This window comes from Lycorma delicatula, chromosome 1, assembly GCF_047948215.1.
Source record: "Lycorma delicatula isolate Av1 chromosome 1, ASM4794821v1, whole genome shotgun sequence".
In the NCBI taxonomy this organism is placed as follows: domain Eukaryota; kingdom Metazoa; phylum Arthropoda; class Insecta; order Hemiptera; family Fulgoridae; genus Lycorma; species Lycorma delicatula.
This window is the reverse complement of record NC_134455.1, coordinates 111,579,135-111,594,026: the sequence shown is the minus strand read 5'-3', so window position 1 is coordinate 111,594,026 and position 14,892 is coordinate 111,579,135. Positions and strand designations below refer to the sequence as shown.

Here is a 14,892-nt window from a genome sequence, read left to right as displayed (position 1 = left end):
TAAATGCCAAATACGTTGCTTTGTTTTTCTTTAATCTTCCTTCTACTATTAATCTGGACGCTAAAAATTGCTTCCCTTGTCCATATTCTTTTCCTGAAACCAAATCGGTCTTCTCCTAACACTTCTTCCACTCTCCTCTCAATTCTTCTGTACAGAATTCTAGTTAAGATTTTTTATGCACGAGTAGTTAAGATAACTGTTCTGTATTCTTCACATTTATCTGCTCCGGTTTCCTTTGGTATCATGACAATAACACTCTTTTTAAGTCTGACGGAATATCCCCTTTTTCGCAAATATTACACACCAATTTGTAAAATCTATGCATCGCTTCCTCACCTGCACTGGTAAGTAATTCTGCAGGTATCCCATCTACCTCAGAAGCTTTTCTGTCATTCAGATCTTTTAATGGTCAATTAAATTCAGATCTCAGTATTGTATCCCCCTTTTCATCCTCTTCGCCTTCATCTTCCTCTATAACACCAGTTTCTAATTAATTTCCTCTTCAAAACACTTCATTATATTCCACCCACCTACCGACCTTTTCTTTCGTATTATAAATCGGTGTACCATCTTTACTTAACACATAGTTAGATTTTAATTTATGTACCACAAAATTCTCCTTAGCTATCCTGTATGCTCCGTCTATTTACCAATGATCATTTCACTTTCCACTTCTGTACACTTTTCTTTAATCCACTCTTCTTTCGCTAATTTGCACTTTCTTTTTATAGTATTTAAGTGTCGATAGTTCCTTTTACCTTCTTCATCACTAACATTCTTATATTTACTACGTTCATCCACCAGCTGCAATATATCCTCTGATATCCAAGGTTTTCTACCAGTTCTCTGTTCCGCCTAAGTTCGCTTCTGCTGATTTAAGAATTTCCTTTTTAGCATTCTCTCATTCTTCTTCAATATTTTCTACCTAATCGTTTTTACTCAGACCTCTTGTGATATCCTCCTCAACAATCTTTACCTCTTCTTCCTCAAGCCTCTCTAAATTCTACCGATTTAGCTGAAACCTTTTCTTCAAGCTTTAAACCCCAATCTACATTTCATTAACAGTAAATTATGGTCGCTATCGATGTCTGCTCCATGATATGCTCTGTAGTCGACGAGTGGATTTCTAAATCTTTGTTTAACCATAATATAATCTATCTGATACATAGGCTTTTTCAATGTGTATACTTTTCTATTATGACTTTTAAATTTGGGTGTTAGAAATTATTAAATTTATACTTCGAGCAAAACTCAATACTTCGGTCCCCTCTTTCATTGCTTTTGCCAAGCCCATATTCACCCACAATATTTCCTCCCTCCCTTTTTCGATCCCTGCATTCCAATCTCAAACTACTATTAAATCTTCATCCCCTTTAATGTATTTAACTTCTTCGTTAATTTCTTCATACACACTCTAACTCATCATGATCACGGGCGCTTGTATGCATATAGACGTTAACAATCGTTGTCGGCTTAGGTTTTGATTTTATCGTTATTATAATGATTCTATCGCTAAGCTTTTTGAAACACTCTACTCTCTTCCGTCTTCTTGTTCATTACGAAACCTACTCCTGCCTGGCCTTTATTTGACGCTGAGTTAATTATTCTAAAAATCACCTGACCAAAAGTCGTTTTCTCTTACCACTGAGCCTCGTTAATTTCTACTACATGTACATTTAACCTATTCATTTCCCTCTATAAATTTTCTAACCTACCAATCGTTTTTAGACTTCTAACATTCCACGCTCCGACTCGCAGAATGTTATTTTTCAATTTTCTGGTGACCCCAGAAAATTAAATTTTTGAAATTAAAAATTTTAAATTTAATTTAAAACTTTTAAAATTAAAAATTTAATTTTCTAGTAGTCCCCACCCGGAGATCCAAACGGGGGACTAATTTACCTCCGGAATATTTACCAGGGAAGACATCTCTGTTACATGAAAATGCAGAAAGCTACATTTTCTTGGAAAAAAAAACAGCCGTAGTTTTCCATTGCTTTCAGCTGCGCAGTACTCAGAAAATCGAGTGATGTTGATATGGCCGTTTAAGTCCTCCTGACCTAGGCCCATTCTGTTTCTTTTTTGTATTTTTCGCTCTAACTCTTTTTAATTTTTTTATTTATTATTATTATTTGTAGTTTTCTTCATCACTTAAAGAACAATTAAACTAGCTTTGACATCTGCACTATATCTCAGACCTACAATGAGAAGAAATTTTTTCATTGTTTTCTCAAACCAGTTTTCCAGCCACTGCCGTGTCTGGGTATGTGTGTATATAGGCATATGCAATTACCGCTACCGCGTCTTTCCAGGCCTGATATAGTGCAATTTAAGCGTAAATGTAGAACCAGTAAATTTATACTAGTTAACATGTAGTATTGAACAGACTCAGGTCGACTTGAAATCTAACCATCAAAGAATATTTCTGTTCATTAATTTCATAAAAGTCATACTCTTTTCAATAATTTTAAATAATTATCTTTTTTTTTTGTTAGGAGTCATTTTTGCATAAATAATTTTTTCCTACATTTTCCCAGTGTAAGCAGCCCCTAAAATTAAAAATTATTTGTTCGAAATTTGGGAATTTTGATGCTTAGATCTCATTTTGTTAATTATCATAATCAATAAAAAAATGTCACGTTGAGATTTGGGCTTCTGAGTGGTATTAAATTCGGAAAAATATTTTTAGTTTTATCGATTACAGTGTTTATAAAGCTAATTTTGTAGAATATTAGTGTTATTAAAAGTTTTTGAATACAAGCAAAATTGTGCAAGAAAATATAATGACTTTAAAGGTATTTTATTTTACAATTTCGTAGAATTTTTTACGATTTTATTTTCTTACAAATCTTGTGATACGTTTTTTAGTTTATTATTTTTGTAGATTTTTTTTACAATTAGACAACACTAATTTTTACAAATTTGTAGAATATTTTTATTTTACAATTTTACAATACTACTTTTTGATCGGCCGGCGTAGCCAGGAAAGACATGCAATAATTTACCAGCTTTTTTATTATTAATATCTAATTTTGATACTGATTATTACCGACAGATTTTTTTTAAATCCACTAATTAATATATTTTATTTTAAGTGAGTTTGCTTTGACGTTCTAATTCATTTTCTTTTTTTAACATTTTTTGTATTTCATGTTGGTTATTAAAATGTTTTTGTCTGAATTCAGTAAAGTTATAATAAAATTAAATAGAAATCATTGTAAGTATTCTTTTGACATTCAATCAATGATAACCTACTTGGTTTATCAAACCTTAAATTTTAGAAAATAAATTTATCATTATATGAATAGTGATGAATGAACTTTAAAAGACAAATATACAAAACAATAATAATAACAAAGTATACAATAGCAAATATATAATAAACACAATTAATATTGCATGACTCAAGGTTAATTCATCATATTACTAATATAAAGAAACGCACAATCTACGACAATAAAAACAATAACAATAACACTGGTTAACATTATATTTGTCTCACGAGTTCCAATAGGTGTACTTAATGCAGTTTTTATCCTGTTTTCAAATACATATTTGGAATTTTTCCATCACTCATAGTGTTTTATTTTAATTTTTTTTTTTATATTTTAAAACCTGTTTTCGTACATTGTCAAGCAAAAGCTCCTACAGCATTGTAAATACGATGGAATCAAATGAGCTAACTCAAAGAATAGCGTTGCTACTGTTGTGCAGGTTCAGACGTGTATAGACATGTACAAACGTAAACTAGTGCAGCACACAATCATCAGAATGATGCGAGATGTGAGATAGTAGTAAACAAATACACGTCATTGTGAGTGCTTTGTGTGTGAATTATTGTGTATTACATTATAAAATAACAACTTTATTTCTTTTAATTAGTCGTTAGTTACAAAATGCCTAAAGTTTGTTTAAATCATCCCAAAGGCAAAACCTTGCTCCATTAGTAAAAAAATATTATAAACTTCATTTTGGGTGTAAAGTCTGGGACCAAACAAGGACCTGGGCCCCAGGTACCTGTTTTTGTCATGTTCTAGGCTTCTCACTCCATATACAAATGGCACATGCCATTTGCTATCCCTATGATTTGGAGGGAACCCAAAGATCACTCTTCTGATTGTTATTTCTGCTTAACAAACATTACAGGTATTACGTCAAAATCAAAACATGCAGTGATGTACCCTAACTTGCAATCTGCAATGAGACCAGTTCCACACTGCGAAAACTCCACGTATCAAAGCCTCCAGAACATGTGAGATTAGATGAAGAGAGCTCAGAGTTTGATGGAAGTTAGGAAGAAAAAGAAACAGATTCTGGTGATACAAATTTTGAACAAAGAGGTTCAGATGAACTATCTGAACCTCATTTACTGACGTTTTCATCTTAACGATCTCATACGAGATTTAAAGTTATCCAAAAAAAGAATCCGAAATTCTTGCTTCCCGGCTAAAAGGACGGAATATTATTAAAAAAATACAAAGATATGTATTTACCGTAATCGTCATTCTGAATTTAAAGACTATTTTTATGAAGAAAATGGCTTAGTGTTTTGTAATGAAATTTCTTCTCTTATGGAGACACTTTGTAATGAACATAACCCAACACAATGGTGCTTGTTCATTGTTTCCTCTAAAGTTAGTTTAAAAGTTGTGCGTCTGCATAATGGTAATAAATTCCCATCAGTACCTGTGGCTCACTCTGCTAGTATGAAAGAAACATATGAAAACTTTAAATCTATATTGAAAAAGCTTCAATATTCAGTGTATGAATGAATTATTTGTGGTGATTTGAAGGTAATTGCACTTATTCTTGGTCTCCTGCTTGGTTACACGAAGTACTGTTTTTTTTTTCTTTAATGGGATAGTAGGGACAGAAAAACCCATTTCATTAGAAAACAATGGCCTAAACGCGAATCATTCATTACTGAACAGAAGAATGTGAAACACGACCCATTGTGTAATCCTAAAAAAATGTGCGACTACCTCCGTTACATATCAAACTACGAATAACGAAGATTTTTGTCAAAGCCATGGACAATACTCTTGGTTTCATTTACTTAAAACAGAAGTTTCCTAAAATTAGTGATGCGATAATTAATGAAGAAATATTTGTGAGTCCACAATTACGATCACTAATGCAGGATGAAACGTTTGAGGAACTATTGAATCCACTGGAGAAAGCAGCTTGGCAAGCATTCAAAAATGTTACTCAGAGTTTTTTGGGAAATCGAAAGCCGGAAAATTACCGTGATATTGTCAGCGATCTTATAACATCTTATAAAAAATTGGGTTGTAATATGTCCATAAAAGCACACTTCCTGCACTCACACCTAAATTTCTTCTCGGAGAATCTTGGCACGATAAGCGGTGAGCCCGGGGAACACTTTCATCAGGAGATTCCAGCTATGGAAAAGAGGTATCAAGGCAAACTGAATCCTAATATGCTGGCCGATTATTGTTGGAGCATCAAAAGGGATGCTCCACAGGCAAAATATAGCAGAAAATCGTAATTTCTTACTTTATAGGTGAGTCAAATGTTTGAATATTGTGTTAGGAACACAGAAAGTATTAAAATGTTTGAAATTATAAATGCTTGTCTCTCAGAAACCTTGCGTGATGGGGGAAAACTGACATCATATTTGAATTCAGGAGAAAAAATACTATCAGAATCACATATTTTTCTTCCAGAGACAAAAAAGAAATTCTTTTTTGTTTCCCAGTACAATTAAAATAAATACACCAAACACGAAATGAACCACAAGAGTAAACTTAACAAATTTTTCAACCCGACGTATCCGTAAAATTAATTTTCTGCAAGATATGTTTCATCATGTTAACCAAAGACTACCCACAACATGAATTATTCCAGTTTTTTTTTTTATTTTAGTAATCTTGTATCCTATAAAAAAAGAAATGTGTATACACACATATATATATATATATTTATAAAAATATATGTATGCACACATATTTATACATAAATAAAATACTAAATTCATTATCCTTCATAAAAAAATTGTATTCTACAAAAAAAATTGTGTTTGCGCGCGCACGTTTGTGTCAATATTTAGTAATATTTCAACATTTAAGTAATATTTCTTATCAATACTTAGTAATATCTGAACAGATATAACAGATAGGTTATAAATCAAATAACCAGTTACAAAAAACAGAGAGGTAAATTTTTTCACTCTCCTTTTTCAATAAAATGTGGTTGGGCTTTTAAATTTACAAAAAAAATTAACATCAGGTGATTCACTTTCTAGATATTTAGAAAGTTAAAATATATATATTTATAAAGAAGTTATAAACTTAGAAAGTAAGTTGTTTTACTGATATCTAGTTCATTGTGTATTTATCTGTAAACATCAAAACCACGCAAATCGAAACTGATTGATACAACTTTTAGTGAATCATAAAGGATTCTTCAAAAGTAATTAGAGGCATAAATTATAAGAATTTCTTTATGATAAAATGATTAGAAATTTTTTTTTTTTTTTTTTCTGACATTAAAATTATAATGATCTTGTCACTTACAGAAAAAGTTATATAGATATTTTATAAAATCAAATTATTGTTTAATAAGTTAGATACATTATTATTTATTATAACATACACAAATGCAAAAGTAATAAAAAAAAAGGAATAAAATAAAAGATTAAAAATAAATACAGTAAAACAGTAATACATAAAAAAATAAATACTGGAACAGAGCTTACTTTTAATTTATTTTACCCTTTTACTACTTTCTTCCTATACCTCTTATACGCCTTTTTTGCTAAATGAATTCATCACGGAAGCTTGTATGTAGGAATATGGAAATGGAATTTTGTAGCGTACAAAAATGCCAAGCCTAACCGGGATTCAAACCGGGACGCCCAGATGAAGAGCCGAGACACTACCACCCCACCACAGTGGTAGTGTCTCAGCTAAATTGTGTTTAAATTTTCTTTTTAAACAATAATTTCATATAAAATTCATAATACTGTGTAAGTAAATCAACAACATATAATTTATTTCATAAAATACAACACAAAATTCATAAAAATAAATAAATAATCATAATAAAATATTATATACAGTTAGGGGTTTTTCCAAAAATTTAAAGAAACTTTGATAACAAATAGTAAACAGAAAGAAAATAAAATTAAACTTTATACACAAAAATACATAATTCTTTTAAATCATGCTAATTTTATGTGATTTTTATTTTAATTGTTTTTACAAAATAAGTAATTTAAGTTGATCAGTATACAATATACTGTATATACACAATATACAGTATACAATATACTCTATAATTTATAGATTGCAGTAGGGTATAGGTTCTGTCACTCTTGAGAAAACTTTGGTAAAAACGTTATTCAAAAGAAATACAATTAATTGTAAAATAAAATTGGTTAAAATGTTTTTATTAACACTTAAAAATAATTTATATGAGAAATAATAGTAAAATAAATATATGAAGATACTAAATAAATAAAATAACCTATGTAAATAAAAATTCAAAACACATTTACTGTTTGTTTTTTTAATGCATAACAGAAATATAAAAAAGATTAAGGTAAATTAATTATCTTTTAATAGGTAATTTTTTTAATTTATCAGTAGAGTAATACTGTTTCAGTAAAAGATTTATTATTTTACTAGAAATAAACTTTTTAAGAGATCTTTAAGTGAATTATTAATTTTTGTTTTGAAAATTATAGTAAACATAATAAAGCCCTTTCTCATAAGCCAAATATATTGTGCTGAGTTAAAAAAAAAAGTTAAAAATTTCAATTTATTGTTATAACGGTCTACACGAATCATATTTATTGGCACTAAACAACAATCTGATAACTTATTTCTTGTATTTTGAACTCATTCTGCTTTTTTTATGTAGACCCAAAAGATGACATTATATTTCAGATGGGATATTTCTAGGAATAATAAATATTTAACAATGATGTCAAGTTAGGTCACAAATTTGTTACCAAACAAAAATTCAAAAATTTCACGCTAAAACAAGAAGAAATAACGGTATCATTAACAATGATTTGTTTAATTTCATTAATTCTTTAATTGTATTAAGTTGAGTTACAAAAAAAAAAAAAAAACAGTTCCGCTCTCTGTTTTGATAGAAATGGATTATTGTTATAATTTAGCAATAAGTGATAAAATTCAATTCACATAAGAACTCACCACATTTGGTTAATAAGCTTAAAAATACAATTAAATTATGACTAAAAAAGATAAAATAAAGATAAAAACTACGGGCTTTAAGGAATATAAATATTTTTTTAACAATAAAAAGAAAAACAACAAAATTCTATTTAAAAAAAAATTATTTTTAAAAAAAATTAATTTTAATACTCATAATTCTAATCCAATACTGAGTACTGGGTTATATAATACTGAGTATTGGATTATATAAAACACTGTTTTCTACACAAAGGATTAAGTTCCTTTGTAATATTTATCCCCTGTCTTTCTTACAAATTGGAACTTAGTAAAGCATCCGATATAAGAGGCACTAGTAAAGTGTTACATTTTCTAAAAATAATTTACTTTCATTACACAGCTACTCACTGCAGAAAACAAGACTGATATAGGTGCTACTAATAAGTCTAAATAATATCCCCATTTCAATGGGTTTAATAAGCTGTTATTAGTGCATTTATCTCTATAAATAAAATAAGTGTAACCACTTCACTTGTTACTTATTTCATCTAGTAGGCTTGCCAATGGATGCTTGTTATTTTTGGGAATGATTATACCAATTTCAGGGATCATTTGTGTTATTGTGAACATTGATAATTGTTTGTTGCCTACAATAGCACAAAAACAAAAAAAATATTGCTGATTTTAAGAACTTTAAACCACAATTTTGGACAACCTGTACAAAAATCTTCATATACATACTGTTTTAGATAAATTTCATAAAAAAGCTACCTATTGTAATGGGTACCATGATTAGACTTCTGGAAAATTTTGACATATCTTCACATTTCACATCCCCCCAGACCCCAAAACCACCATCAGCTAAAACTTTATATACACATTTACATATATATATATATATATATATATATAAATTTATTTATATCTGTATTTAAATTTATATATATTTCTTTTTCATGTGGACACGATAACTGCTGTAATTTTGCGCCAATCACTTTTAAACTGTTCCTCAAAAATAACTTGTCCCAAGATCTCAGTCGAGTTCGTTAACGGCCAAAATCGAACCATGGGGGTGGAAATGGGGGGCTTTTTAAAAAAACAACAAAATATCGCTAAAATCTTTCTTATTAAATAAAATATCAAATTCATTTAAAGTTCTTGCTATTCTTTGGATAAGGGCCTAAGACTTATCTAAGTAAAGTTTTTTGATATCACCAACCATTGGCCCAGAGGGTGGAAAAAATGGGGTTTCGAAGACAAAAAAATCATACCTCCCTTAACAGGCACAGTATTGAATCGGTTTAATATGGTCATTAGTCCTGTAAACATTACCTAAAATTTCTGTCTGAATTAAGTTTTGATTTGACCAACCCTTACGGCAAGGGATGACCAAAATGTTGCTGAAATTATAAGAAGATGGGTCTTGTTGTGTGCTAAGCATGTGAAAAAAGTTTCACATGCAACCATTGTTATATTGAGTAAATTTGAAGATTTTAACTTTAAGGTGGAAATCTTTTTTATCCCCTACTTAGCACTGGTGAAATCTACCTCCACCTTCCAGCGTGCTGAAAGGGATTTTTTTTCATTAGCAGTTTTTTCCAAATATTGTTTTAATTTGATAACTTTGCTGTACGTAGTGATATTTTAATTATAAGTATGATAAATTTATCACAGTATAATAGTTCAGTTTATACAACCATGTAACTCTGAATATGCAGTATAAGTATAAAATTAAAAACAATAATAATAATAAAATTATTTAATTTTTTTACTCATGTCATTCAATTTTCTTTGTTAAAATGTTAACATTGTTATGATAAAATAATGTTATGTTTGTTAAAATAATGTCTTTAAACAAGAAAAAGATGTATCTATTTTTGTTAGGTTTGTTAATAAATCAATATAAAATATTAATTGGTTGAAAAAACCAAATACAGAAAATTTGTGCAACAAGTCTTCAGAAATATTTTTTTTGTTTCCTTCCTCTTTCATCAAAGTTTTATGTAATTTATTCACCTTAATACCCTTTAGATGAAAATTATCACATGTAATTGAATTGTAATGGAAAATTTAATTTGCACTAAATACATTAATTAATTTTAAGTCTTTTTAATAAGACATTACTTACTTAATATGATAATAAAAAAGTATTTTATTTTATTCTAATACCAATTTAACATCTAATACCAACTTAATAAATATGCCATATTACATTTTACTGTACCAAGTACAACCTGCTTGTCAGTTCACAACTACTGAAGAACTAAATATAATAAATTATCAATATTCGCCCATAATCAATAAGCAATTGCTAAATAAAATTAACAGTAATTTCATTCAATTAGGTAATCTCTTTCAATTTTGATGAAATTTGAGATATACCATAATTAGGACCTAAGCTATTAGTTACAATTGAAATTATTCATCAGAAATGACTTTCACCTGAGTTATATCCCTCGTAATTTACTAAGTACCATCACCAAACACTTCATAATTCAGTACTGTACAAGTATGATATACATTATATTCAAACTAAATAATTTGTTATTGTATATAATTATGGACTCAACATAACATTCAGCTAACTTAATATTTAAGGTTAATTAGAAGAGGATAGCATTTTTTTAGGGTATATTAGGGGTGGATTATGTTGATTTACTTTTATACAAATTTGAATACTAGATGGTGGGGATACCGGTATTCTTTGGTGGTTGGTTTCAATTAACTACACATTTCACGAATGGTCGACCTGAGATTCTACAAGACTACACTTCATATACATGCATACATATCATCCTCATTCATCCTCTGAAGTAATACCTTCGTTGGTTCCAGAGGCTAAACAAAAAAAGAGAGAGAGGATTATGTTGATATTGTATGAAGTTCACTACACAGAATCATTACTTACCTAATCTTAACCTAACTAAACTAAATTTCATTTAAACCAAGTTACTTACTCAATAAATAATGTGTACTGGACTTAACTTAAACGAACTTGCACTTAAGTATAATATAACTTAATTTAGTCTTTGAGTGAATTTAATTTCATTCTTAACTTAATTAAAAGACCTAACCAAATTATTTGGTCCCAAAATAATGTAATTGTAGTGTTGAATTGCAAAATTTCTGATGGGGGTATTGTGTAACTTAAGAAGGACGTAACTCAGGTGAATGGTATTTCACACAAGCATAACATATAAGAGAACCAATCTTCACAACTTACCTCAGATAAAGAGGAACACACCCACACAAATATCCATAATATGCAATATCACACAGCACATAATCTGAATAAGCCTGAGAAGTTTGAAATTCATAAACAAAATAAATGCAACAAAAACAATCAATTTAAATGAACAAGTACAACTTTAATAAAACAAAATATTCAATTATATATTAAAAGAGTTCCCTAATCTTTGTAACATGAATGGCATTACTAACAGAGCAACTCAATAATTCAATACAAATAATTTGAATAATTGAACTTAGTAAATTTCTTTTTGAAGTTCCATAAAACAAAATTTAAAAGCAAATCACTAAAAACTTGAAATATCTTCAAAAGTGGCATAATTGCTTGCAATACTAATTAATGAGCTAGTAATGGTAATTTAATTAGCTGATAAATTACATGGTAAATTACATTTTGCTATTACCCACAAGACATATTCAGTAAATGCATCCATAACACAAGCTCCCATTTATACAATCATTAATAAAACAAACAGATGTAAAATATCCCTTGCATCTTCACATAATAGCTTCTGGTTTCAAATCCAGAATCTCTAATTCATTAGTCAAATATAACTGAGTCTTACCAACCAAGTTTTAACAATATTGTCAGCATTTTGTATGAAAATGTAGTAACTTCTTTAGTGAATGGCAAATTACAATAGGAATTTTGGATTATACAAATTAATGCATGTTATAGCACTTAATTTATGTAATATCCTGTCACAATTTATTTATTATCAATTTGCTGTCATAAATTAATTAAAATTAAATTTAATTCATAAAACTCTACAAAGTTCAGCATATTCTATTTTACAGTTACATTATGGCAGCATTTTTTTATCGCTGATGATTAAATTCTGTTTTACTTCTTTATGTTGTGCTTTTGATGATTATTTTCAATTAATCCTTTTATAAAAATTTTTGGCTACACTGATCTCTGAGGAATTAACTATTGTATTCCTACAGGAACACACACTTCTTCCATTTAAGCGTTTTGTACACAAGAAAAAGAAAAACGTCACTTGTTGTAACTCATGGCAACTGTATTAAATCATCACACTTGAAACAGCTAGATTTCAACTACTCAAAGTGAACCACATATACAACTTAATATACAACAATGTACCACCAAAAATTAAAGAGAAGTCCAAATTGGTGAAGCAGACAACACTGACATAGTGCTAGACGCCATTTGTATTTAATGGTATCACAAATGACTCTTACCTTGGATTAACTTCTGGGTCCTATCAATTAACCAGCAATGACAGAATGGTTCGTTCAGACTTACATAAATAACTTACAGAAGAATTCTTGCAATACATTTAAGGGAAAACATGATTGGCCCTGAAGAGTAGATTTACAGTTACTCAAATGAGATATAATTATCTCATCCGATAAATTTATTTTTCTACAATTTCAAAAAAATAATCATTAAACAACTAGAATTACATTGAGAGGAATAAACAACATGGGTCTGGATAATGCTCCAGAGTAAAGCTACCGAATTTTCTCAATAACTGGATTTCACCTGTACAATTTACTTTAGCGTAAGCTGTTGAAAAAACAATAATTCTTGGACTGTAAATTACAGCTGAGGTTGTATGGTGTTAAATAATGGGTAGAGGAAGTATCTCAAATATGTAACTAAATTTTTTTAACTCAGAATATTAAACGTTCTTTTATTTAAATAGATTTATATTTATTACATAATAAAACTGCAGACTAACTTTCTTTCTACCATACGGATGAAATTATAAATAACTGACATAGTATTCGTAATTTTGTACATAGTATTAGTAACATATACTAAAATGAAAGTCTGAGCTTTAACAGTATTTATTAAACTTTACAAAAACAAATGCTTCTTTTTTTTTTTAATTTTTAACTCCTTTAGAAACAGATTAAAGAACAAAATTATTCGATAAATAATGTCTAAAAACGAACAAATAAAACTTACCTCTTTGCTCTTTCAATAAATCTTTCTCCGCCCCGAAGAAATTCAACCAAATTATTTGGTATACAACTGTCGACAGCACTAACATCTACAATATCTCCATCTAAACTTAACTGAACACCTAACCTCTGTGGCCCTCCAGCAACACTTTTAAATTGAACAAACCGCATTTCTAACGGGTTAGTATTAACCGAAAACGTTCTTTTTTGAAAACAGTTAAAAGAAAATAACCTCTGCTCGTGAAATTTACTTACAGTTTTGCGATGAATTATAAATTTCCTCACGTATCTAAAACTACCATTCATATTTTTTATCAGTACTTAACTTTATCAGTACTTGAATTGAAACCGAGCTCTGATAAGAAATGTTATGTAACAATTTAAATCTATATCAATTATCTAATTACAACAATTTAGCATTTGATAATTCAATAATATGGCGTAAATATTTTAAAGCTTTACAACTGAGAAAGTTCTTTTAAAAGAATCCCTTTCCAAAACAAATCTCAATTTTTTCCGCACAAAACTCAACCTGCACTCACTACTTACTGACCGTGCAGCTAACGGTTTACAATCGTTACAAACACGAACCACGCGAACAAGTTGTCGACACAGGCTGGTAAACATTTTGACTACAAACTATCGTGCATTAATTACAAATTATAATATTAGACAATCATAAAAATATCCTGAGTAATTAAACGTAATATTGCTGTGTTTAGAAGTAAAACACACTTCATGACAGATTTATAAACAACATGACATTTATAACTACTTTGCCCATAAATTTTTCATAGCCATAAATGAAAAGTATTCATATAGTATCTATTAAATAACACTATCAGAGTATAAAAAATGCAAATTTAAAATAACGTATATGATTTCTTAAGTGAAAAACACAATTATTTTGAGAGTAAGCGGTATGAAAAACGAAAAAATCGTTCATGTAAACATTTAAATTATTCATTTTTTTATATTATAAAAAGTCATTCAATTTTACAAAAAAAAAAAAAAAAGTATTTGTTAGAAACAAAATTAGTTTTTTTTCTATTTCATATTTTGGGTTGACCAAGTAACAAATTATTGACAAAATATCTTATTTGAGGTCTATTATATTCATTTTAACAAGACCATAATAAGAATAACAATGAAAAGTCAAAACCATATAACTAAGGATTGCAAAGGAACCTACTCAAAAACAAAAACTGGAAAAGGATGAACTCAGTCCATTATTTAAATAACACAGTACAACCTTATCATAAAAAATAAAACTAACTGTAACTGAGCATCAGCTTCTATTACTATAAGAATAAATAACTAATTCCAATTAGAATAGTAAAATTTTGCATTAACAGACAAACAAAAATTATATTTGTGCCAAATCCAACATTAATTCATAATATATAAGTACAGGAAAAATAATTTTAATTTTGAAAGGGATAAATGCATAACTATGTCTGATTAATTGTTCACCTCCTCTGTTCCTGTGTGACTTATGTTTGGAGCCATTCAATAAATGTTGCTTCTTTGTCAAGAGATATCTCAT

General features: G+C 28.9%; 1 protein-coding gene across 1 annotated transcript in view; it reads right to left on the bottom strand.

Annotated features, from left to right (window-relative positions):
* LOC142321253 (oxaloacetate tautomerase Fahd2a, mitochondrial) overlaps positions 1-13,943 on the bottom strand; it is an 83,114-nt gene extending 69,171 nt beyond the window's left edge. Inside the window, exon 1 of the mRNA XM_075359253.1 lies at positions 13,351-13,943. Within this exon, the coding sequence (XP_075215368.1) occupies positions 13,351-13,652 (302 nt within the window). The 5' untranslated portion in view covers positions 13,653-13,943. The remainder of the gene's footprint in view (positions 1-13,350) is intronic.
* Positions 13,944-14,892: the final 949 nt, after the last annotated feature.